The sequence below is a fragment of the Archocentrus centrarchus genome, chromosome 12 (assembly GCF_007364275.1).
Source record: "Archocentrus centrarchus isolate MPI-CPG fArcCen1 chromosome 12, fArcCen1, whole genome shotgun sequence".
NCBI classification, from domain to species: domain Eukaryota; kingdom Metazoa; phylum Chordata; class Actinopteri; order Cichliformes; family Cichlidae; genus Archocentrus; species Archocentrus centrarchus.
The window spans coordinates 15308008-15335469 of record NC_044357.1 but is presented as its reverse complement, the minus strand read 5'-3'; the positions used below and the strand labels follow the sequence as shown (position 1 = coordinate 15335469).

Below are 27462 nucleotides of genomic sequence, written 5' to 3'. Positions count from 1 at the left end.
ATACAACAACAAATAGTATTTAATTTGTAACAACTGCTTATCAAAACACATTTTGGCAAGTAATTGTACATTACAGGTTTAATGGTTAACTTCAGTATACAATTTTAGAATCAAAATGCATGCCAAATAAGTGCACAAGTGGTCATTTTTTCCACATGGTCATCTAAGGCTTTCATGGCACGGTTCCACGCATTACATCAGCACTTCATCCATTACCGTGTCCCATTTAATAAAGCAGTGAAACATTCACTCTGCCAGACAACATCGATTCCTTGTGCAGAGGTTTAGGTACAAACAATATCAAAGCAAACTCCATCACCTCATTGATAAACAGCAAATGTTTTCTTGTTTCACTCGCTCGCACAGTCTCTGTGCAGACCACATCTAACCAAACACCAAATGAGAGCCCCATAGTCTTTAATCACAAGGTTTCTCTTACTGTGTACACAATGTAAGGCTGCAGGCAATTTAGCACCAGTATTTATGAGGAAACACAGCGAGGGTGCTATAACATGAGAAGCTGCATTGGTAAAGTTGATTAGATTATGAGTGGAAGACTGCCATTAGAATTTGCCGGGATATTGTTATATTGATGTATGATGCAGCCAATAAACAAGTCAATTTGTAGTACAGAAATGCTAAAGATGAGTTGTGGTGGTAGTGACAAAACTGTATCAATGGTATCTCCACCCCCAAAGTTATAAAAACATCACATTCAGTGAATATGTTTTTTTTAGTTCTGAGAAAAAAAAAAAAAAAAAAAAAAATCAGCAAACTGTATCATTCTAATTAAACCTCTGTATCTGCCTCAAACAAAAACAAAAAACTGTATAGGTCCAGAAACAATTAGGCAATAAACAACAACAAAATAATCATCATTCACCTTATAAAATGTCTCGTGTGTTTTCATATATTAAAATTAAAATAATCTAAGCATCTTTGGGAATTGAGAGTAGACAAAAAAAAAAAAAAAAAAACACAATTTCACCATTTGTCATTCTCTGTTGGTATATAAACCAAAAGATTTAGTTTCAAGTAATACATGAATAAATACAGGAAACAATAATCAGCACTAGTTACCTCCACCACACAGGTTACACTGTTGTTGCAGTTTCTTATGTTAGCAGGATTACACAAAAAAAAAATACCAGGTCGATTATTCTGACACTGAGAGGTAGAGAACAAACAGGAAGAATCCATTGCATTTTGGTGCATGAGCAGGGATGCCAGACAAATATTTGGGACCCCAGCCTGTTATGGGTCACTGAGGACTCACAAGCTTTATCCATTTCCCCTTAAAACAACCAATAGAGTTCGTTAGGTTAATCTTGTTAAACTGAGCTGATCTGTCCACACTGGCAGAAGATTAGGCTACCTATAGCAATAGCATTGTGAGCAAGCTAACTACAATTAAAGCCCATCACATTTTACAGATTATAATCTTTGTGCTTATCAATATGCTGCATTAATACAGCATGTTACTACAATCAGTTGTTGAGATCTGCATCAATACTACGTATAGTTCTATTTCTGGAAAGGTGCATGTCTGTCTCTGCTGCAGCTACAGCATAGACGTAAAAAAGACTAAAAAAATCAAACTTCTGTTGCAGAATGCGTGAGCCTGTTACAGATCACAATTTTCTCTCTCCTTTGTTGTTGAAATTCATACTTTCAAGGATGGTGCAATTTCTTAATAAACTCTGTCTTATTGAAGTATTGGCCTTGGCGGAGATCTTGGCTTCGAGTGGCCCTCTACTTAGGACGGAGATTAATTAGCACTACATAAATTTTATTGTGTCATGCAAGCATGCATATTAAGCAAAGCTATGTAACAGCTTACCTAATTGTGCACTGAGCTGCATTTTTGGAATGATTGTCCAGCTCTTTATTTATAGTCATGAAAGCCTAAATGTATTTTTGGCTTTTGATATAATTTTATATATATATAAGCACATGTTCTTGTGATAGCCCCGGTGCATAAACTGTACAGACACAAGTTGAGCTTCAGAGTTCATTTGACAGATCCACGCTGTCTGCTGCTCAGCATGTGGCCAATAGACTCAAGCCAGAAAACAGATGGGGGGAGGCTCTCTCACCAGCCGAGGGGGAAACTAGTGCTTTGAAGTGAATTGCAATCATTAAATCCCTCTGTGTCCCTGGCACACACAGTACGACAAAACTCTGCTGACAGCCATGGATGCAGAGTATGCTGCTTGTTTTTGCTCCCTTTCTATTTTTAAATTAGTGTTTGGAAAGTCGCTCCTGGTGAGTGTGCAAAACTTTAAAGCAGTGGTTCTTAACCTTTTTAGGTCATAAGTGTAACTGACCTAAAAGCAGACATGCCCAAAGTTTAGGACTTGATAAAACCAGAGTCAGTTATTTACAATACTAATTTAGGCTGCACACATTTGCATTACATTGGCTAACAGTCTAGATAACTGCTACTTAAGTTTTTATATATATGTGCGCTTCCAGTGTAGTGGAAGCGCAAAAAAAAAAAAAGGATGATTACGTGAAGGGTGACTGAAGAGGTCACGAGTTCGCGCCATGCAGTGTTTGAGGACATTGCTCATCAACCCTCAGTTGCTAGTTCATTTTCCTGCCCGTATCAATAATGAGAGTTGTCAGCAATGGCTCAAGTTTAAATAAATTAAAAAAAAAAAAAAAAAGAAAGAAAAAGAACAGTCAGATACACAGTCACACAATCCACAGACCTTATGTGTCCATTGGATTCCTTTTCTTCTCAGTCAGTCCTGATGCCCAACTTTTTTACTCACATAAATTGAGGTCATTTCTACCTGTGAGCCCTCATTTCAGGTTTCAGCAGTACTGTGACAACTACCTGTGACTAATTGAACCCATTAGTGATTTTTCCATTTAATAAAAGCATTTAAGTGCCAAGAAAAGATGTAAATATTCAAGAAAAAAAAATTTACATTCCCCCTTTAATTAACTCAGTCTGCTGATTTGTTTAACACTATGTAAGGCAGACATCTCAGAGACTGACACATTCTAATTTGTGAAAATCACAACAAAATTCTGTCTCTAGACAGAAATTTGAAAAAGACATTTGTAATTTAGATGAACCGACTCTTTATGAATTTCTGCTTTTATTTTGATTTGAGAAATTGACAAGTTTTCACCTGGGTCCAAACGATATCTCCTCCCCAGCTCTCTTTTATTTTCCACTGAATTCATATAAAGCTGTAAGAAATAAGATCCACCATCTCAACATGAGAAACGATTGAGCATGCAGCTGCTATATAAACAGGAGATACAGGTGCCAGATTCATGCTACAGATACTTGTTCTCCTCTGAAGGGACTGTCCATCTCAGGTCACAGAAGACAAAAATGGCAATCAGTCACTTCAGAGTAGTTTTGCAGGTAGAGTCTTGCGGTTCACATTGGAGTGTAAAATGTGGCAAAGACAGAACGATTCCACTGTGCTAACCTGTTTAAGCAGATTAATTGGAGCAGCCTTCACAATATAAACTACTTGGAATGAATTTGCTGGTTTGACTGCTCTTCCAGTGAACTGTCAGGAACAACGGGAAGCAGGAGGGAGGCAGCTGGTGGGCGGGGTAATAGGGCATGTGGCTCTCCCCTCCAGTTCTTCATCCTGAGAAACAGAGGCAACTTGAGGCACGCCATTTTGTACTTCATAACCTGGTAACTGACCACAGGCTTGTTCAGGTAAACCTCCTTTAGTTCCCTGAGCTGGACACTTCCATGTTCATTCCAATTATCTCATTACTTCATTAAGTGGAAATGCTAGAAACAGATGTAAACATACCAAAAACAAACAAAAAAAAACACACACACACACACACACACACACACACACACACACACACACACACACACACTTGTTTTTAACTGGATTCCAGCTGAAAACTTAACAGTTCTACTATGAGTTAGACAGATGCTCACATTTTTAGATTAGTTTGGGATCAGATTATAACAGTCTGCAAGACTTTGCACTGACATTTTTCATTGTATTCTCAGATTTGACAGACATTAAAAAAAAAGACCTGAATTGTTTATGCACTAGATGTCAATCCCTTTTCTGACTAAGTTGCAACTCTAAAACATTCTCAAGCCTTAACTCCTAAACAATAACTTTAGTTGAATTAGGTGCCCTTGCAGTGTCTTACAATTAGTTTCAAAATAATTTTAATGACATTATTAATCACTTTTAAAAGCATGATTTTGGCCAGATTTCAGTATGAACTTCAATCTGATTTTGAATAGTGGCCAGCAAATTAGTCCAGTTTTCCCAAAAGTAATACAAGTAAATTTAAGTAAATTGAGTGATTCAGGCATTTTTTGCCCACAGGAATTGTGAGTACCCCGCGAAAGTCATTTTAGCCAGAGGGCGTATCATTCTTAAGTGTGTCATCACCCCAAAAGGCCCACTCTAAGCCAGACAAGCCTATACAAGAATGAAAATTTGTTGTTTAGAGAAACAATAAAATTCATTATGATGTAACCTGAAAAGCCTGTTTTAGACATGACTAAAATCAAACTGATTACTCTAGTTGCTTGCTCTGCTTAGCTATAGAGCCCCCACAGAGTCTAATCTTATACCTGAAGTTCACACAGTGTCAGCAGTCTCCTCCCTTTCAGCGTGCTCTCCATAGCGATTATGTATCTCCATGTCAGACAAAGCACTCTCTAATGCATCCTCTTCATAGTCAGTGTGGTAGTCGGATTCTTCTGATGAAGGGAAAGAGTGGGGGACAGGAAGCACAGAGGCACATTGTGGGTGAATAAACTGGAATATTTGGAGTGTAGAAGAGGTGACAAATACAAGTGGGTGTGCAGGTGCACAAGTCAGAGCATTAAAGATGTCATACAGGGTGGACTTTGATAAGGGATGGATGACAAATGCGTTATAAATAGTAAGAACAGGAATAAAGAGAAGGTTGAAGCCATGTGAGAAAAATAACTGTTGTAGCATGTTTCACTGAAATGTTTAATATACATTTAAATATGAATTTGTTTATTTGAATGTAAATGCTAATGTGAATACTAAACTGCATAATTTCTATTCAGTATCAGTACTACAGGTTCCCTTTTCAATCGGTAGGTTTTACACTGAGGCTGTGTAGTGTATGCACAAACACTGAGCCAACAAGTCGCCGTCTCCCCTGCGCAGAATTACGACTAAATAAAATATGACATGAAAAACAAACCAAATCCAGAAACCAAATAAGGGCAAGTGCGAGAAAGACGTGGACATACTTAAAAGTAGGCTGAGTATGGCGTGTGAGTATGAGTGTGTGTCAGTAGTTTTACCATCCACTAGAGGAGGTTTGACAGGCTCGATGCGGGACACAATTTCTGCCAGGTCAGTGAAGGAGGCATTGGGACATGTCACCACCTAAAAAACACATTCAGTGACAGGGACTCAGTGACAGGGACTATTGAGGAGGCGTTCTGCAATTTCACCATCTTGGAATGAGCTCCCTAACTGTGTACCAACCATGCCAGCCGCAAAAAAACACTATAATGGAGTCTTCTCTCTCCTCAATACTGCTGTGTTTTGAAAATTACAGCAAGTAATGGAAAGTCTGTAAATGCTGCAGAATTTTTCCTGATGCATGTGCTTTTTTTGTCAAGCACATGCATTGTGTTGTTTTTTTATTATTATTATTATTATTATTATTATTAAAGCTTTGCTAGACATACTAGCCTTGGTTATGGTTTTAAGTTGTTTTCCTTGCTCTGCATTTTGTGAACCAATAAAAAAAACAAATATAAGACCTATGATGGAAAGAGATGCACCGTTTCTCTTGAGAGCTATACTCTCCAGTAGTATCTGAAAATAGAAAGGCATTAATTAACTACGTGGGATGCCTATTGTTTTAAAGAATGAGAGAAGCAGCCATTTAGTTTTAAACATAGCCTCAGATCTGCAATCATTAAAGTGGCTCCATCTTCTAACCTTCATCTTCATGTTATTGCCCAGATTGAGGGTAAATATCTCATCTTTCTTCATCACTCTCTCCATCTCTTGGTTAACGGGTGCTTTGTCTTTCTTTGACATTGGTTGGGGATAAATCTGGTACATGGTAAACCTATTTTGTGTACTTAAAGAGCAAACAAAATGTAGCTCAACCCTAACCCTAAAAATATGAGAAAATGTGCCAAAAATATAGTATACCAATTGGGCAATTAAATATGGATGAACCACAAATGAGGTGCTAACCTCACTTTAAGATAGAACATTTTTAAGACAATTATGAGGTCAATATGGAGAGTTTTTAGATAAGTAATCTTATCAGTCTAAAAGCATAAATTACTGCAGAGAAGCGTTCTCCATCTCTCCAAACAGCTGCATTGACTTTTTAAGAGATCTGTAATATGACTGACTTTTGACCAAGTCTTTACATTGGATTCAGGGATGTGAGAATTAAATATTTCCACACTATTTTTCATTATTATTATTATTGATTAAATGTCAGACTGTCTTGTTTTTGGCACAGGAGGACACTACTGCAGTTTCCTTTAGCGTTCATATGTCCAAACAGGAACTGGACTACTACGAAAGTGTCATTAAATATCATTTCAGCTCTGACTTATGTTATATTGTGCAGTAATAATTATTATGCGTACTTCAAACGGTGGGCAGAGTGCCTGCCACACCAGTAAGTGTCTTAATTGTTTTAACTTCAAGCTGATGAAGGCTCAAAAATTATTTGTGCCTCACAATTTGACTGCTAAAAACCAGAGAACAAAAATAAATTTTCAATTTCATTACAACCCTAAAGCAATGCATTTTAAAAATGGCTTTTGATTAAATTGTCAACTCACAATATTTCAGTTATTAATGTCTAAAGTACTTCAATGAGTCACACATCGCTTTCACCCATTTCACTGTCGATCACAATATTTTTGTGCTTTTAAGTCACAACTCAGAAGGAAAATGAAGCCCAGACTCTGATGTTGGTTTGTTTTGAACCATTTTCTTCATGTTCTAGTAGTGTATGTACACATGTTGTTCACTGCTACCATCCTTACATTGTTCTTGCTTTGAGTGTTGCGGAACTCCTCTTGATGTCTATCTTTGAGCATTTTTTCCACTACACCACTGCGACGCCACACATCAAACACAGTCTTGCCATGCTGGTATCCCACCTCCTACATCACACAAACACATTCACATATCAGTACTGTTTTCTATCCAACTGGCCAAAAACCATTAAAAGCTGATGTGTCACATAAGGTGAAACATAAGTGCAGAATACATTTTAGGAAATTGGTATAAAAATAAAAATAATCCATGATCGGGGGTACAGCAAAGCTGAGATGAAAACAACTTTCTGAAACTTACAGCAATTTCATCGAACTTGCCAAACTCTAGTGTACGGTATCTGTCGATTGGAGGTCTGATATACTCGCAGTAGTCACTGCTCTTCACAGACTCCAGCTGTCTCACACAGCACACGTAGGCCAACCGACTCTGAATCTCTGCCATGTTCAGCACCTGCAGAAATTAACTTATAAGTCAGTGAAACCACCTCCAAAAATCATAATTTTTAATGAACAGAACTAAAACAAACATCGCTGCACAGCATGTTGTGCCTTTACTCCTAATCAACCCATCACCTTAACTTTCTCAGCTAGGGGGTTGAGGCGTTTCCATAGCAGCCACCAGCCCGAGAGTGAGTCGCCATAATTAGTGAGATTGGTTTCATCCTGGCTGCCCACATCAATAGCTATTACCACTTTAGCCCCCATGGAGCGTGCCACATCAGCTGCGAGAGTCAGGAGAAGAGCGCATCAAGACAAATAGTATACAGTATTGGTAAAATAGTAACACTGCTATAAACAAACAACTGAGCAAATACATCGAAGTATGCCAACTTTGTACTTTCCATTATTAAGTATATATAAAAAAAGAAGAAGAATTTAACAAACCAGGCAGGTTGTTGATATAACCTCCATCCATCAGTAGGTGTCCATCTTTTGGATCACAGAGAGGAGGGAGATATCCCGACAGAGACATGCTGGCACGGACATACCGCCAAAGAGAACCTCAAACAACAAACAGGCAACTCCTTTTTATGTCTTTTAAGCAGTAAACTTTTAATTGCAACCTGAATTGACTGAAAATGAACCGATTAAAGAGTAAGTTCACCAATGGAGACCAGGATGCCGGAAATCTCAGAGGTACAGTGCACATCTAAACTTGTGCACACAGAACTCAAAGTACAGTGATCCAAGAGTGGAGAAAAAAAAGCAAGAAAAAGTTTTCATAAGACTTTATGCAGTTCTGTGACAAACTAAGTACATCCTATGATTCAGTAGCTTGTAGAATCACCTTTAGCAGCAATAACTCAAAGTAACTGTTTTCTGTATCACTATCAGTCGTGAGAGACTGGTAGTGACAGACTTATTGGGTCAGAATTCTTCCACAGCACTCTTTACATCATTGCTTCAGTTCATTGAGGTTTGCTGGTATTCATTCATATAGAGACTTCTTATTGTCCTGAGTGGGCAAGCAGCTTGATTCTTTTCTTTTTCAGCTATTCTGTTGCAGATTCGCTGATGTGTTGAGAACATTTTCCTGTTGCATGAACCAGTTTCAGCCAAGCTTTAGCTGTTGCACAGATGGCCTCAAGAGTACTTTGATAAACTCGGTGATTGCAAGGCGCCCAAATACTGTTAAGTGTAAAACAGGTGCAAATCACCAATGTGCTTGACAGCTGGTATGAGGTGTTTGTGCTTACATGCTGTGCTTGGTTTCGCCAAAGGTGGTGCTGTACATTACAGACAAACATCTCCACTTTAGTCTAATCCATTCAAAAGGACATTATTCCTGAAGTTTTGTGGTTTGTTCAGATGCAACTTTCCAAATCTAAGCTGTGGTGCCATGTTCCTTTTAGAGGAGGCTTTCTCCTGGTAACATTTCAACAAGCCACACTTGTTCCATCTTTTTCTGAATCTGCTGTCATGAACATTAACGTGCTAACTGAGGCCTGCAGAGTCTGAGATGTAGCTCTTGGGTTTATTGCAATTTCTCTGAGCACAGTTTGACCTTGGAGTGAATTTGCTGAGATACTGACTTCTGGGAAGATTGTTACATTGTGTTAAACACATACCTGAGTGCTCCAGACTAGCAAACTGCCAAAACCTCTGCCTTTGCCAGTGAGTGTGGCCCCTCTGTAATCGATTAATCAAGTGCATTTGATTAGCAGCACCTGGTTGCTATTTTCCGTTCCTAATTTTCTATCATGGCAGTAAGGGTGTACTACAGGTATACACAGGACTGCATAGAGTAGCGTAAAAACAAGTTTTCAGATTACTGTACTTTATTGTTGCATGCATCTGTAGGTAAGAAAACTTATGTCATCGCATCCCTTCAGCAAACAAGACCAAAAGGATTCTTTCAAACAAACAAACTGAACACTGTACTTACCATCAGTGTGTACTCTCATGGCAGAGGCAGTGATGTCAGTTGTGATATTAAAATATGGGATCCAAAGGTCCTGCATGACAGAAATTACATTGGTCCAATTTCATTTATTATAACAGCTGGGCAACAGCTACTGTTATTCAGCTCACCTCAATCTGTTTGCTTTCGAAGACATTGTTTATACCAGAGTTGAAGGAAGCACCGGAAAACATGGAGGTGATTGGATATGTCAAATCCAATACTTTCTTAAATACTGAAGTCATTTCCTGCAGGAAAAGCCAAAAGAATCAAATTAAAAGGAGGTTCAACCCCCCCCAAAAAAAACACTCAAGATCTGTTTGCTTAAATGCAGAGCTGAATTAATCCCCAAGAGTTCAAATTTACTTTGATGCAAAAGAAAAATCTAGTAGATTCTCACCTTATGCACAGTTCCAAGAAAAACATTGTCATATCATCCTGACAAGTGTATACATTTCTCAGTCATTTGAAAAGGACATATACAATGTGGAAAACCTACCAAATGCTCTGCCTGGCGACAGCAGGTGTCTTAAATCAGCTTTGGCGGATGTGTTCAAGACATCCTCCAAAGTTACATTTTTAACCTTGTTAAGGTTTCCATACGATCTCTCTTTAATTAATTTAAAAGCTAGAAGTAGGGCTGTGCCATATAACATCTGCAGTAATGCCAGTATTACTGTGGAACACTGCTAGTTGCACGCCATATGACAGGAAGATCAAACAGCAGATGGAAATGCTGATGATGTGGTTACATGGTGGAAAAGCAGAGCTTTAAGCAGCTAGTTAAAAAGTTCAACCCAAGCCACAACATCCCAAATAGGTAATATTTCTCAGTTGTATTATGTGATATTGTGCAGCTCTTAAAGAGCTACAAACTTAAGTTCATTTAGTTATTATTAAACTAGAAGTATTAAGCAATTATTTTATACTTCTACCTAAAATTTCGAGGAAAACACTAACTAGGGTATTTCTGTGGTTGTAAATTTAGCACAAAATAAAATAAGTAAATTTGTGTTTGGTTGATTATTTCTTTGCTGTAACTTTGTTGTTTTCTTGTTGATTTCTGTTTAAAGACTAGGATGCAATCCCACAGCAGTGTGAGACCAAGCTGGTGAACAGCATATGGAGGAGATGCCAGGCTGTTGTGGCTGTGTATGGCTGTTCCACATGCTACTGAGGCCCATTTGTCAGTACATCTTCTTTCTTCAGACTTCAATCATCCAATCCAATAACCACCATCAAACAAGAGTCAGTCGAGAATAAGCTGTTTGGGATTGACACAAAAGATCTGGCAAGTTTTTCATATGCACAACCCACATACTGAACTCTACTGTTCAACCCACAAAAACATTTTCCTTACAAATGTGGCACCATTAAGGGGAAATAAACAAAAAGCTTCCAATGGTAAAAGATTTATTGCCAAGAAGCATTGTTACAACAAAGAAATAATCGACCAAACACAAATTTCCTTACTTTTGATGCTAAGTTTGACTTATGCTGTGTCGCTATAAAGCTGCTGCTGGCATCTTGTCTCAAAAGATTCACACTTCAAATCAGTGTCATCAGTAAGAGTAGCTCACTGGAAAAGGATGATGGAAAATGCCCTTCATTTACTTACTTATAAGTCTATAAAAATAAAATTAGTTTTTTGGGTGGGGGTGGGGGTTCCCCTCTGTATTTTCTTGTGATGTAATTTTGAGGCCACCTCCCCAACCCCTAGCTAGAAGACATGAGTGAAACATGAGAAATGAAATTCACTCTCAGGTCTTAAAAGGGTTGTCTAGGAATGCCGTGTAAAAGACATCCAGAGCTTTATATCCATCCATCTTCTTCTGCTTTTCATATTCCCAAAAAAAGGTTCATTAAATTAAAAGCAGAACTGAGATCTAAACCAAATTAGAATTTAATCATTTGCAGACAGAAAGAGTCACATCTATGTCTAACCAACTCAGTTTAATGCAAGATTAAAACATTCAAGCTTAATGGGTCATCTTCTAAGTTAATTAAAAGTACACCATCTGGTAAGAAGACACTACACCCAAGCTCTGCAGTCAGCCATTGTTGTGCAGCATCCTGTAGATGGTTGATTGAGGTCATTAGGGGTCAAAGTTTTAGTGTTGGCAAATTCAAGTAATGTGGAGCAAAGAAGTCTCTTCCAACATCATTCCAGGGAAATTGTCCCATCCATCCATCCATCCATCCATTTTCTTCCGCTTATCCGGGGCCGGGTCGCGGGGGCAGAAGCCTAAGCAGAGAAGCCCAAGCTTCCCTCTCCCCAGCCACCTCCTCCAGCTCATCCGGAGGGACCCCAAGGCGTTCCCAGGCCAGCCGAGATACATAATCTCTCCAGCGTGTCCTGGGTCTACCACGGGGCCTCTTCCCGGTGGGACATGCCCGGAACACCTCACCCAGGAGGCGGCCAGGAGGCATCCTAATCAGATGCCCGAGCCACCTCAACTGGCTCCTTTCGATGTGGAGGAGCAGCGGCTCTACTCTGAGCCCCTCCCGGATGGCCGCACTCCTCACCCTATCTCTAAGGGAGAGGCCAGCCACCCTTCGAAGGAAACTCATTTCTGCCGCTTGTATTCGCGATCTTATTCTTTCGGTCACTACCCAAAGATCGTGACCATAGGTGAGGGTAGGAACGTAGATCGACCGGTAAATCGAGAGCCCCGCTTTTACGCTAAGCTCCCTCTTCACCACGACGGACCGGTGCAGCGTCCGCATCACTGCAGAAGCAGCCCCGATCCGCCTGTCGATCTCCCGTTCCCTTCGCCCATCACTCGTGAACAAGACCCCGAGATACTTAAACTCCTCCACTTGAGGCAAGAACTCGTTCCTGAGCCGGAGATGGCACTCCACCCTTTTCCGGCTGAGGACCATGGCCTCAGACTTAGAGGTGCTGATTCTCATGCCAGCCGCTTCACTTTAAAATAAAATTGTCCCCATTTTATTATTCCACCATCTTAATTTAAGTGACATTAGGAGAAAAAAAAAAAAAAAAACTAAACTGTTGCAGTTCTTGTAAGAACTTGACAAATTAAGTAAGTGTGTCTTTTAAAGAAAGAATGGGACAACTTATAAATAGTTAAAGCAAAGTAGGGATCAGTGTTTTCTGAAAAATTTGGATGTGAAACACTAGTGTCACTGACACTCTGACTCTCACCATAGCCCACTCTTTAGCCCTTATCCTCAAGCGGCTGTGGCTGCGGTCCTCAGCATAGAGAGCTCCAATCAGGGAACCAATTGAAGTTCCGCCAATGAGGTCTACTGGGATGCCAGCTTCACAGAGTGCTCGCATTATACCCACTTGAGAACAACCCCTGTTAGAAGGGTAGGGAAACAAATATGGAAAGACAGAAAAATGTAATAAGACTGAATAGATGGAAATACCCAACCAGCATCATTAGGAGCCCAAAATCTCTCTTGTTCTGAGGCTATAACACTGTCTTTGAAATTATGATGAGAAACAGAGAGTGGGACAAACATTACCTGGCCCCTCCTCCTCCAAGGACAAGAGCAATAGCATTGCCTGTGAGAACACGAGCCAGGCGGGAAAAGTCAGAGTGGCGGTCTGCTGGTTTCTCAAATACACGCTGATACAGCTCCAACTGCAAAAAAAGCAAACTCTAAAAAATACAGAAAATGCATGACAATCCCTAACTGATGTTGCAAGACAAGAAATAAGAAAAAGAAAAATACTAAATGACAAGCTGAGAGTGGATCTGAGGGGGGAAAAAAAACAAAAACATCCTGGCCATATCTTCCAATCTGACCAGTTTAGGCAGGCTCCTTTTTGAGAAGACCCTTCGGGGACAGGCAAGGTGGAGGTGTCTGGAGATCCAGCTTCGCATGTTGAGCCAGTCCACAGTTCCTTTGGGTGGGGGACCATCTTCTCTGTGCAACACCACAAGCTGCTTCTGGGCACGTACTGCACTTCCTTCCAACATACGCTCCAGCTAGAGGGAAGGCATTCAGCACAGATGTTTTAGAACATGTCATGATTAGTAAGAGTTTTGAGTTCTAGGAAAAAAAAATTCTTTGATTATGCAACACTTCATAATGAACAGTCTAATAAGCTTAATAGTATTTTAGGAAGGTCAGATCAGCAACCCAGTCAACAGGCCCTTTCTGCATCTTAAGGTTTAGTATATTTGCAACATTAAAGTCTGTGTCCATGTGTCCCCTAAAAGATAAAAGTCAGTCCAATTTATGACTCATTCTGAGCCTGAGCAAATATTGATCCATTTTACCATTTCCTATTGAATGGGGGGAAGGGGGGGTACACCCCCCACCTCCACATCTCCCTGTGAAGGCAATTCCTTCCCCTTCATCAGTTGGATATGCACTCTCTCTTCCTCACACCCCTCCTCTCCTTCACAACATCAACTCTTTATTCATTTCTTCTGTATGCCCATGGGTCAAATACAAGCCATTCACAGCTTGTCTGATCATTAAACCCCTAGGTATAACAATGATTAAACAGTATAAGGAAGGGAACTGGCCTTAATATTGCAAACAAATACTTGCCCTAACAAGATTGTTGCCTGATAATACATCTTGTGCATACTAAGCAAGAGCTCAGTTTAAAAAACAGACACTAGTAATAATAAATCCATGACTTCCTGTAATAATGTTGACACTAGGATTCATTTGTGCATCATAACTGTAGGTTCATATTATTCTATTCTCATCCGTCTATTATTCTGTTACACATACAAATAATTATGCACACCACACTCAACACAAACTTGCTCTCAAAACAGCCTCAGTTTTTGAGGGACAGATTACGCAAGCATCTGAACACTCCTTTGACCTTATGGTCCATGATTGTCATTGTCTAACATAATCCTTTCAGATTTATCAGCTGCACATTCAATGAGCAAATCTCCTGGTCAATCGCATCTCAAATGGGTTATGTCACAAAGAAAAGCTGGTGATGCTTCACTATCAGAGTCTCAAACCAGCCATCTGCCACCATGCATGGTGGCATTTTTTTATTCCCTGTTCTTTAAAATGGCAAAATGTTTACAGTACATGTAAGATTACTGAGTGTCAGGAGGATCCCACAGTTTCCCCCCCATTCTTCTTCTAAGCACTTCTGTCTCTTTTTAAAAAGGCCATTACTAATTATCTACAGTCCAACTACAAATGCAGAAAAGTAAAAAAATAATTAAAAATAAATAAATTAAAAAAACGCTAAGCCACTGCCAGACACTAATGATTGTTTTGAGATTCTTTTCCACATGGACCGTTTACCTGCAGGCAGCCAAAGACTGCTCAAACATGATTAGCCAATACTACTTGGACTACAAATAGAAACCAGAAAGCTTCCAGTAGAAAACTTGCCAACTGCCTACAGATTCTGCATATTTATAGGCAGATATCAATTAATAGAGTTTAGGCAGTTTATTAAAAATAGTTCTGAGTTCTTTACTTTGTAGGTGGTGCATCACACCACACTGCAGCTTTTAGGTATTTTTCTGCTTTAGTTTGCTGGCAGAGGTAATGAAAAGGCAGATTCACACAATAAATAGTCAAAAACTGACGACAGTGTAGACAGGACTTGATTTTATAAATAAGCCCCTTGAGGCGATGGTTTGCTGTGATTTGGTGCTATATAAATAAAACTGAACTGAAAACTGGTAATTCAAATTAAGTGGTTGGTAAATGTTTGTCACTTGTAAAATAAATATTATGGGGTGTCCTGGCATCCCAGACAGTACAAGAAATAAATTAATTATTCTTAGTAATCATTAAGTAATGAATTGGTTACTTATTGCTAATTTTGTAACAAAAATTTGTTTGAGCACTCAACACCTCACCTCCCCTACAGTGGGGTCCTGCTCCCCTAGTCCCACGATAATGATGCAGTCAGCCTGACGGATGCACCTCTGTGTCCACGGGGTCAGTGTGTAGTCAGTCTGGTAAAGAACTATGCGATGAATGTCTTCTTGTTGGCCCAGCCAGCTGGACAGACGGTACTCATGGACACTAAAGAGGAAAGGAGTCCATTAATGACAGAAAGCATTGCTTTTCTGGCAGCGTACAAGAGATCTATTTTCCTCTTGCACCAACAGAGCATACTTTAGCAGAATTTAATGAGTGTAAAAGACAGAAACCACAAAGACAAAAAAAAGTACCAGACAGCAGTATGACTGTGTAAGAGACTGTGTTAAGGTGGTTAAGACTCATTTTATTTGCAGTATGAGTAAGAGAACAAATGTGCACAAAATTTTTAATTTGACACAAAACACACCTGTCAAGTGCAGCAGCTCCAAGACGTTGTTTGATGATATCACTTGTCAGTAGAAGAGTGGGACCTTTATGTGAAAGATCATCGATTACACCCGTTAATGTATACTTCAAGTAGGTGGTACATCCATGTTAAAACAGCTGGGCCAGTTTCTTCAAAATGATATAAAATGATCAGATTTGTTCAAGTGCATCTCAGAGCTTTTAAACTCAAACACACACCACATTGTAAAGAACTGGTTACATGCTTTCATGCGGTATATTATAATAAAGCAAAGAGAGATACCACACCGAGAATACAAGTATCTTATTTAAACCTTTCAGCTGTTTGTAATTGCTTAAGTCCCCCCCCAGTCACTGCCTAAAGCTTTAATGCTCATTTTAGTGAAAAACCTAGTCTCTTAATTCGGTGTTAATTTGTCTGTACAGTCTTACTTAACCAAATCAAACATGCAGTGTTGCAGTCACATGAACATCTGACCTGAGGGCTCCCAGTTCAAATTAGGGTGCAAACAGGAATCCAAAATTCTTACGTTGGGAGAAAATCATGGCAGACAGATACAGCACATCTAATCATGTCTCCATGCCCTTGATAAGAATTTTCAAAAATGACAACAGACTGGGCCCAGAGCCGCAGCAGCGAGTTTGCCATATGTTTAAAAGAAGAAAGAAAAAAGAAAAAAAAAAAAAAAAAAAATCAATCATCCAGGACCTGAAATGTCTTTAACTCTAACTTGTGTGTGGAGAATAGCAGTGAAACAGTATCAGGTAAATCTGAGATTCTGGATCTCTTCCCTTTCTTACCTATTGCAAGGAGTGCATGCTGCAGCTCCAGAGTGAAGGCAGTAAGAGGTACCTCTTCTGATACTGGCAGAACTGCCACAGTTGAGAGGTTAGATGCTTGGTTTCCCGCATCCCACTTACTTCCTGGAGTGTGCAGGGACAAACTGCGAGCTGTGAATGTGTTACAGATTTGCAAACAGTTACAAATGGGTTTAATATCAGAAACAGTAGGACAACCTAAAGCAATTAAAGCACCAGCAGACAGACCATGCATACAGGTGTGCTGACACAGGAAAAGTTGAATCCAAAGTAAGTTTGGGTCCCCCACCCCCAATATGAAGGAATTACTGGCACCCCATAAACAGACTTACAGAAGAGCCAAAGGAAAATTACAAGCATTTTAATAGCTTTAACTATTTTGTTAATTGGGGTTTCAATTTTTTTTTTAATTAAGCATAAGGCATTTGTTTATCAATTGATAGCTGTACCACAGAATCACTGCCTCTACAATATGCAAACAAAACTCCTGCATGCATAGTGCTCCAAACTCCCAAATGCCTATTTGGAAAAAGCCTGTAAACTAGACAGCATTGCACATGCAGATATACACACCTGTCAGAGGACCATTGACCTGCTGGAGTATCTTCTGCCCAAGTAAGTGGATCAACCTGGTGACCACCTGAGATGCACGTGTTATAAATCAACTGTTACTCTGTCAAGATTGTCATTTGCTCACTTTTATTATGACATGCAAATTCTATGCAATATTATATGCAAAATTATCAGGTTTTTACATCTAAAATGTTTAAAAGATCAATTATTTAAACTGTTGATTGTGAGGAGGATCTGTCAGCCAACAGTGCTAGTCATAGTATGTCAGTATGTCAAAGTGAGCTTACAGAAGTCTCTTCTCACATGTTCTATACACTAGAAAGGAGTATTTGAATTGAACCAGTTTTCAAAGCAGATGAATTTAACACATTTGGTTAGGCATACCTGTGGGAATTTCCTCTTGATAGAGTTAAGTGCACCTTCTGGTAGCTTGGCCAGCTCTGAGTCTCGTACAGCATGTACTGTGGTAGCTCTGTTCTGATGGGTCAATGCCTCCACCTGCAGATTAGAAAGATTTTTTTTTTTTTTAAATGCACACCCCCACCCCCCTCATTGTCTCCCTGATTAAAAAAGAAAAAAAAAAAAAAAAAAAAAAAAAAAAAAAATCTGTTCATAATGAAAAATACATTTAACCAACTCAACAGTACAACACGCAGTACTAAATGCATTTTTGCTTGAAGACTTTGCAGAAACCTCACTTAAAGGCAAAAGTATGTAATCCAAGTTTAGGATCCATTTTGAGTTTTACTAGTGTGACCACAGACTGGGTTTCTACTGATGTAGGATTAAGAGTTAACAAGTGGGGGGGGGGGGGGGGGGGGAGAAACACACAAAGCTAAGAACATCTACGCCTCATCTAAAACTGACGTCAATACAGCCATGCTAAATTTATCTCACTATCTTATTCCTACTATCACAGAAGCTCCAATGACAGCTTCTCTCCTCCAGGTAACAGTAACCATAGCATCCATTAACCCAGGTATTATTAGAAGCATTGTGACAGGAACTAGTCACACAAGCCGATGGGGAGGTGAGTGAATGAAACCAAGTGACTTTTCCTTGCACAGGCTGAAAATGCCCTTTTGGGTTTTAATTTGAGGAAAGCTCTAAAATTATAAAAAAGGATCAGATTTTTATCTAATATTTTGTTTTTATAAACAAAAACAAAAAAAAATTGTCACAAATTCATTCTACAACATGTCACAACTCCAGACAAACAGTCTGAAGGACTTAAAATAATTCTGTTTACTGCACTTTATACTACAATTAATTCCATACAAACTATCCATTGTATTGTTTTGAGTATAAACTCATTCTAATTTTTGGACCCACAACTTTTGAGCAGTACCATACAGTGGCTTACAAACGTATTCATACCCCTTGAACTTTTCCATATTTTGTGACATTACAACCACAAACATAAATATATTTCACTGGAATTTAATGTGAAAGACCAACACAAAGTGGTATACAATTGTGAAGTGGAAAAAAAATTATGCATGATTCAAAACATTTTTTACAAATAAAAAAACGTACTTGTACTTGGTTTAGTCTATATTTACTGAGAGTAGAGATCATACAGGCAGCCCGTTTTAATCAGCCATATACTGTATATACTGACAGTAAAAACGCTGTGTGAGAGACTGATATTTTGTAATCCATTTTAGATCTGACCTTTCGATTCTATGTAGCAATATAAAACAGCTATTTTTCCTCAAGTCATTTATGATGACACAATAAGGACATTAACATCTACTATTCCCCCAACTCTATTCCCTCCTTACCACTCCAATCAGGTCACCACGTCCATACTCCCCGATCAGCTCCTTCTTGCCATCCTCCTTCATGATTACAGAGCGCAGTCGACCACTCAGCACTATGAAAGTGCTGTCTGATTTCTCTCCCTGCCTAAAAGAGGGGGAAAAAAAAAAAACCAAAAACACATAACTTCAGCTTACTGCAAATCTGCAAACAACCAAATTTCCCCCCACAAATTAGCTCTCACCCCACTCCCACCTCCCGTTAATATTCAGTAACTTTTTCACCGCATGAACCAAGTAATTTCTGTAATGTTAAGACTCCTTTTCACATGACACACAAGGTCATCAGTGGAATACCTGTAAACAGCCCTGCCAGCTTCGACAGCCATCCAGTCAAGAGCAAAGTCTATTTGTCTGACAAAAGATGACATCCTCTTCACCACAGCATGAGCAACATTCAGCACCACTTTGGGCTCCTCACGCATTATCCTAAGGAATAAACAAGAAACCACAAAAGGATACGGTAAAGATAGCCATGTTTGTTTTCCTCAACTCTACAGTCCTGACCAATAAACTATAGATTGGTGCACTGATCAGTGTGCGGCTGTGTCCAGGTCACTCACTCATAAAAGTGTGTTTTGGAAATGGAAAGGAAGCTGCAATCTCGCTGAGCTCGAACTGTAAATATGAGGGGCTCTCCAGTCAGAACAGCAAGGTGACCAACAAGCTCTCCAGGATGCGTTACAAACAGACGCGATTCTTTTTCACGATCAATCATCCGCTGGTAAACATGGAGGAGCCCAGAAATCACAAAGTGAATGCTCACCTCCTAAAACACCAAGAGGAGAAAATGGAGAGAAAATGCACAGATTTGACAGTCTGACTCTGAATGCTGTTAACATTTGGGTGTTGGAGCACTGAATTCATGATTTTAAAGCATTAATATTTTTAAAAGCAGTGTTGAAATTCAAATTTTAATGCTGAACACATTAAAGACAAGTCTCTTCGATTTCCTCCCGTGTAGAGTGGGTGTAGAGTGGGGTGATGTTAACAATCCATTAAAACTTGGCTTACATCCACTGAGGTCTTCAAGGTCAACTTCATGATTTAGTGGTTCAAAATTGACAAAATGCCTTATAACTTAGAAACTATGGTTCTTACAAGCATGGTATGTATTGCCAAGATATAAAAAGTACCAAGAATTTAAAATGTCACATTTGACCTTTGACCTCTCCTTCAAGGTCAATAGTTTGCTCTGAAGATCAAAGTGATAATGCTATATACTGTAGTGATATTTAAAATGTTTTTTTTTTTTGGAAACTTGTGATCAAAAACTTCTCATTTGATGTTAATTACTAAACATTAAATGAATGCCAAAAATGAACTATAATCGACAGAAATAAAAAAATTATACTCAAAATTATAACAAGTATATTAAAATGGATTTCAACAGGACAAACAAAAGCCTGCACTTTTAAAAAGAAGAAAATAATATTTTTTGTTCAATTAAAAGTAAAAACTAAGTGAGCTGCCTTTACGGAGCTTTAAGCTCTTAGAGTGCTTCTTGTTTTTTTTAATTATTTACTTGACAAGCTTTACCCTAATCCCCCTTGCTTATGAAAGTATAGGAAGAACTATTAATTCTGCCCACAAGTTCATTTGTTTAACTTTAGGTACACACTATTTTTGCCTGTTCCATGTACAGTCCTCTGCAATGCATCTACACAGTCTAGTGGAGAGAATAGCTGAACTGAAGCACATAAGGGTCACGATATAAATGAAAATGAATAAAAACATTTTGTGAAACAAAATGAAAAATAACTCTTTGGTAAGTTGCTGTTCCAACCTGATCGCCCTGACGAGCTACCACAGAACCAGCTTTGACATGGTGGAGGGTTACTCTGCCTTCAAGCAGACTAGGATCCTGCAATAGAAAAACAAATATTCTAAATATCTACTTATTATGATCATAAGACTTCCCATTCAACTTTCTACCATAATGTGTCACAATTAAGATTTTTTTTAATGTATGTATTAAAAAGGATCTGAACATTGACACCAGCTGAATTTTTTCTGATCGACCCCTCACCTGAAGCTGGATTATTCCCAGCAGGTCCTTCTTAGCAGCCTGGAAGATTGCGCTGCTCTTATTGAGATGGGTAGCATCAGAGTGCCCCCCACTGTCTGTATAGTGATAGACTTCAGATGGTGTGTGTTGCACTGTCACACTCTTCTTCAGACTGGTCTACAAAGACAGGTACAGGAAAGAAACTACTATGGAAGAAGTAGCTAAGATGCAGCAGATACTGTGATATTGTGTTACATTTACTGACAAAACCTGTCACTGTGCTTGAATGTAAAAAGCAAACCTTACTTTGTGAGTGGCAGGACTAGGTGGGGCCTCCTCAATAGTAACTCGAGCTCGATCGCAGGCCATGTTCAGGTCATTACCTGTAACTCAGAAAACAAAGGATTAGGATAATGACTATGTGTGCGTGTGCCCTTGCTTTTGGATCAGTGACTGTGTGAAACTTTGCAGGAAATTAATACAGGCATGTGCCATTTGGTGATCGCTTATGTCCAAGGTAGTGACCCACCTGTGCATTCAGTGAGCACAGAGATGGATCGTAGCTTCCTGTTTGAAGGGCTGTCCTTTATGCCATCTGTTTAATGCAAAGTCAAGTGCCAGCACTGGATCAGTTTCAAAACAACACAAAGCTGAACTGAACGGTGTGTAGTGCATGTTTGTGTGTCTGACCCCTCTCTGCAGTGTTCTCAGCGATCCCGGCAGGTAACTCGTCCTGGAAGTGGAGACGACGAGTCATCTTTCCAGAATTTCCTTCTGCCATTACATTGTTTATATTTGTCAAGGGCACTGCTTGACTCTCCTGTCAGTCAAGAAAACACACACACACACACACACACACACACACACACACACACACACACACACACACACACACACACGAAAGCCATATTTCAGTTAAGGTCAAGATAGGTGGTCTTCAAGGACTTGCTGAACTGTATAGCACACAGCAAAACCACAGAGTTAATTCTGGATGACAGGATTTTTCAAAAAATAAGCAGCAGATGTGTACACACAATAGTTCTGGGAAAGAAGAAAAAAAAAGAAACTGCTGAGAACCTGTTTCTGCACACCCATGGTTCAGACAAAGGATATCCCTCTCTAATAATTTACATTCACTGATTATGCCACTTTCTCCATCAAATTCAAGAGTATTTTATTTTATTAATTACTGTATTTACATGTATTAAGGAACTAAACAAGAACTAAAGATTTTTAAAATAATTTGAAATATAAGTTTTCTTCAGGCTTTTTAGTAAATTTCCTTCTATAATAAAGAACAAAATTACAGAATAGATTTGATAATAAAATCAGAACCAAGTCATGTATACATGTTACTGCCCTCCCCATTTCTGTTTAAGTGTTTAGTCATTTTTATTCATTTTCACAGGGGTCTATGATGGACCAGTTATGATGCTGTGCTTAATGTTGTGTGAAATTAGCTTGTGTGTGCGTGCGTGCGTGTGCATGTGTGTCCAACAGTTTTTTCTGTGCCTGTTTATGCGCAAGCACATCAAAAGTCATGTGACACAGTCATTGTGACCATGTGTATACACACAAATACTGTAGGTGTTCGCTAATTAATTCTCCTCCTACCGGATTGAAGAGCTCAGTTGTTAGGCCCAGATAGTTATGCAACGCCAAAAAGGTGACTCTTTGGAGGCGCACCATAATTATCTGAAACAGAAACAAAAGCAGCAGAATATATTACACATTATGTTGTAGCTACATCAAAATTGGAGGGTTAGTGAAGTTTTCCAGGGAGAGAAAAAAAAAAAATTCCTCTTTGCATTTTTGTGGTAAAGCAATTTGTTACCTGAATGACACGCACAAGTGTCTCAGGGTATTTCTTAAAGACCGACTCGAAGGCTGATGCAGGTAAACGTAAAATGGTGGAGCGAGCTGCAGCTCGTGCTGATACAGTCTTATACGGAGCTGGATATCCCTGGCAAAACAGAAGATAAGAATCAGAGAAATTGCATACACATCTTTGGCTTTAGCCTTGACAGCTAATTGGAAGTGTCCACTAAATAATGAATCGGGCTAAGGATACTTTCCCCGAGGTTAATTATGTTAACTGTACTTAGTACTTACAGCATTTTAATATGTGGCCTGATTACCTGTAAACTTTTTAAGGCTCTATAACACAAAATGGGTCTGGTTCCTTAATGCTGGTTTTAATTACCGTATTTTTCGGGCTATAAGGCACACTTAAAATCCTTAAATTTCCTCAAAAATCGGAAGTGCGCCATATAATCCGGTGCGCCTTATGTGTGAATTCTTCTTGTGCTTACTGACCTTGAACCAATTTTATGTGGTACACTGCGCTCAAAAATATGTTGGAATGTTTTAGTGCAACTTTGGTAAGGGACGTTTAATAAATATCGAAATATTCCAGAGCGTACCCCACCCCCCCGGTGTACGCTTTTCAAATAGTTGAGCACTCCCGTCTGACCGCCGATGGCCAAGGCATCCACACCACTGCACCATTGCGTGGTCTGCAGCGGTATTTCCACCGGTCTGGCAGATCAGTTCAAAGGCCTCATTGAATTCTCTAAAATAGTCCATCATCGATTCACAAAATGACTCTACTAACGATATTAGACAGGAACAAGCTGTGAGTGCTGCGTAGCAGGTGTGGAAAGCATTGTTCCAAAAATAGAAACCGTACGCAGTAAACAATGATGGATTTTATTCGACATGTTCCTGGCCTATTTTCATCTATGCTGCTCCGGATATTTGTGCGTAATCTAGCGATTAGCAGCCGGCGCTGTTGCCAACTTTTGTGCAACAAAACTCACTGTTGGCTGTCTCAAAAGTTGCCCTTTTATTAACAATTAAATGGTTGCTGTGTGCCGCAACCAAAACAAAACAGTAACAACAACTAGACTGACTCGGATAATGACGGGAGGGAACCCGGCATGCTTGATGCCGAAATCGCCCAACTGTTCAACTCAGACACTAAAGATGAGGAATTTAAAATGTGAGGGTATTTTTCTGTATTTGTTACAACTGAACAATATTCTGAGTTATTGTGAATGAGTTGAATAAAGTTCGACTTACCTGACACTTTTGCTTCACTCTACATATGTTTTTATCATGCGCCTTATAACCCAGTGCGCCTTATGTGAAAATAGACCCGTTCATTGATAGTGCGCCTTATAATGCGGTGTGCCTTATGGTCCAAAAAATACGGTACTTACTGTACAATCAGTTCCAAACAATAGCAGTCTATGTGTCCGAAAACATCATCTTTTAGAAGATTTGAAGGGGGGGGGGGGGGGGGGGGGTTAACAAATTATAGAAAATAGAACCTAAGTTATTTAGTTTGTTTGGGGACATGAAGGTAATGAATAAACAAATCGAACTGGCACAGATGCATCAGAGGGCAAATGAGGACATAACCTAGTCTGATGTGCAGAGTGAGAATAAACAGGAGCTCACGGTGATAGTGTCCAGAATACTGAGCAGGCTGTGGACACTGTCTCCAGGGAGGACATCCTTCACTACTGGTTCTGTGCCATCCTAAAAAACAATAAACATGAATATAGGACAGGACACTAACATAATATTTATTCAAACTCTACTCAAAAGCTACACATATTTGGCACTTTCTAAACAAATCTGCAATTGTACAGCTGGATAAAAGTAGGACTTCAACTAAGCGGCCATGATAAGAAGTTAAGCAAGCCAACAACATATTGGGATGCTACTCCATGTGGTTTTAAGTTTTAAGACACAGTAGTTACTAGTTACACTACTGCCCTCTGGTGTTAATACTTTGACATTAAATTAAATTAGGTACAGTCTGCAGTTGACCTTGCATCACACTTCTTAAAATGAAATTTAAAATGTGATAATGACCAGCAGACACAGCTACTCGTGACTTGAAACTGCTATTTTGTATATAAATAAATGTAGTGCCATAACACCAAAAAAGAAAAGAAAACAAAAAAAACAAGTTATTGAATTTTGACATTAATTACATTTCCAAATTAGCATGGACAGTGAAATTGAGATCATCATGCCATTCACATACATTCTCTTGTATGCAGAGCTCAAGTCTTCCGTCCTGGACCACGTAGATGCTGTCATCATCATTTCCTGGTCTGAACAGGCCTTCACCCTCCTGCAGCTCAATAAACACCATATGCCGACACAGCTCCAGAAACAGAGGCTTCTCAAAATGTCCCAAGACCCTACAACAAGTTGAAGAATAAAAACATAACCAAAAAAAAAAAAAAAAACTAAGACACAACAACAGAAAAGGCTAAATCTTGAGGAAAAGTCAAACACTCATCTACCTGACATTTTTCAGCATATAGAGGACCTCGGAAGGCAAGTTTGAGCTCTGCACATCAAACTCTGTCAGATCAGCTTCTAGCAGGGAGGGAGGGGGTTCTTTGGGCTGCAGGGTAGGAGGGTCTTTACGGATCCTCAGGATTCTGGTAGAACAAAAATAAATAAAATAAGAAATACTTCACGAAAAAACAAAAAAACAAAAGAGGAATTTAAAACAAGACTTGGAGTACACAATACAAAATGTGTTACTTGTGCATACTTGCGAGCTATGCTCAGAACTTTGGTTCTTTTGCGTATGCGCTGTGGCTGCTTTGATAGCGAAGAAGGGGAGGGAGAAGGAAGAGACGAGAGTGTCTTAACCTACAAAGACAAAAGCATATTAAAAATATATTTACTCTATCGTAGACAGAAAAACACTGTCCAAAGCTGCGGGCCTAATATATAAATATGGGAGGACAAAAACTAAATTAAAAAAAAAAAAAAATGCCACATTAATCACAGAAAGGCTGTGTCATCAACGATTCATCACCAAGCCAAATTACTGAAGGCATTTTTCATCTTTGTGTAGTAGAGTTAAATGATTGTAGCCTTAGCAGTATTGCCCATAAGTACATGCAACACATTAGACAGAAACATCAAGTACTTTGGAAATTACATTACATTGTGTTTGATGCAGAAATGTATAAAATGTAACTGTTGGCCTAAAGAAATAAGAAATACTAGTTACTTATTTTATAGTGCAGATATGAATCTACCAAACTGTAAATGTGTGTATTAGCCATCAACAGTTATACAAAAAAAAAAAAAAAAAAAAAAACACACAAACACAGATAAAAACCTTTCTCATTATCTTCCTTCCATAGAAAAGCACTTTATCTCGTTTCCTGAAGCGATAGTGAGGTACACCCGGCTGTCGATCACCTTGTCAGAAAATCCAAAATACAATGCTGATAAGCCATGTAAAACACTAGATTCTGAAGAAAACATGTAGTGCATCATAAACTAAATATGAAGTTCAGCAAGACGTCGGATGACTCACGGGCATGTTTGAATCTCCTGTAAAGGAAGAGCACCACAATCCCAATCAGCGCAACTGCAACCGCAGCTCCAATCAATACACCTGTGAGCTAGAAGGCAAACAGTCAATGTGGCAATAGTATCATCACATGACAGGGCTGCTGCACATAGTACAGAGTATTTAAACATCTGGTTTTTAAAACTGTTCTCTTAATAGTTGACAGAGGCTGCTTAAATGTCACAAGCATTTGTACCAAAGAACCATCTTTAAATAAATAATAAAAAAAAAGCTAAACACAAGCTCTCGGTTGATTTCCATTTCATACCATACTGGTCTGCATCCTCTGCTCCAAAAACTGTGGCAGTCGTGCACTGAAATCAGTTCTGCTGATTGTGAGCACCTAAACATAACACAATAAATCCAAATAATACATGTGCAACATTGGTAACTGGCTGTTGAACCGTTTCCGTTCAAATAAAGTCACGGATATTTTAAAGGAAATGTTTGGCTTACTGAACTGGCCCAATTGCACATGTCTCCATCATCCTCTCCACGACACTCCAACCTATAAGACACGAATCATTATTAACGTTGAGCCTGCAGCCCAAATAATGTCTGGCCATACGAGAGGAAGTCACGTGGCATCGAGGGGAATCACAAGTTGCTGAAGAAAGGGCAAAAATATAAGAAAGGGAACATGGATTTATATGCTAGCAGCACTCCGCAAGCCACCGTCATATAGCTGTGTTCACTTTTGAATACAACTTCATGAAATGACACGTACGCGACGAGGCAGTATAATTAACCAGCAACAGAGTAACAGTCTATACGTGTTAAGCTTTAATTACCTGAATACATTCTCAAATGTAGCTAATGTTAGCAAAAATAACATCAGCTAACAGCTGACTGAGGATAGTTGTATTGCAAGTTATCCTAAAGGACTAATTAGCTTCGCAGTCAAGCTTTGTGGGGTTTGTGGGACATAGAAAACACGAGACTTACTTTTCGAGCATTCTCGGGTTCCGTTTTCAAGCTAATAACATGGCTAAGCAGATGGTAGATTAAAGTTAGCAGGTAGCTAACAAAGTTTTATCGTATGCTGTCACTTGCCTAGCTCCGCCCTTCTCTGCCGTTACCATGGTACCGCTCGGATCAATTAGCCAATTAGAAACAGAGCAGGCATATCCTCGTCTTCCTGTTTTAAAC

General features: G+C 39.2%; 1 protein-coding gene across 2 annotated transcripts; it reads right to left on the bottom strand.

Annotated features, from left to right (window-relative positions):
• Window position 1: 1 nt before the first annotated feature.
• On the bottom strand, window positions 2-27374 carry pnpla7a (patatin-like phospholipase domain containing 7a). Of its 2 annotated transcripts, none has more exons than XM_030742818.1 (36): window positions 27259-27374; window positions 26770-26821; window positions 26582-26656; window positions 26278-26365; window positions 26077-26159; window positions 25498-25598; window positions 25241-25381; window positions 24976-25135; window positions 24381-24461; window positions 22753-22881; window positions 22533-22613; window positions 21609-21738; window positions 21448-21513; window positions 21225-21301; window positions 20940-21095; window positions 20697-20774; window positions 19474-19679; window positions 19208-19339; window positions 18875-18998; window positions 17475-17588; window positions 17091-17157; window positions 16500-16649; window positions 15700-15763; window positions 15266-15434; window positions 13217-13399; window positions 12933-13051; window positions 12607-12763; window positions 9572-9688; window positions 9426-9495; window positions 7925-8041; window positions 7613-7761; window positions 7338-7490; window positions 7025-7144; window positions 5300-5384; window positions 4589-4717; window positions 2-3620 (listed from the first exon to the last, which is right to left on the bottom strand). In XM_030742818.1, the coding sequence occupies exons 1-35, from the start codon at window positions 27267-27269 to the stop codon at window positions 4596-4598; spliced, it is 3927 nt and encodes a 1308-aa protein (XP_030598678.1). In that variant the 5' UTR covers window positions 27270-27374; the 3' UTR covers window positions 2-3620; window positions 4589-4595. The 2 variants fall into 2 exon arrangements, with proteins under 2 accessions (XP_030598678.1, XP_030598679.1); XM_030742819.1 differs by lacking the exon at window positions 2-3620 and adding an exon at window positions 3632-3772.
• Between the last annotated feature and the right edge of the window lie 88 nt (window positions 27375-27462).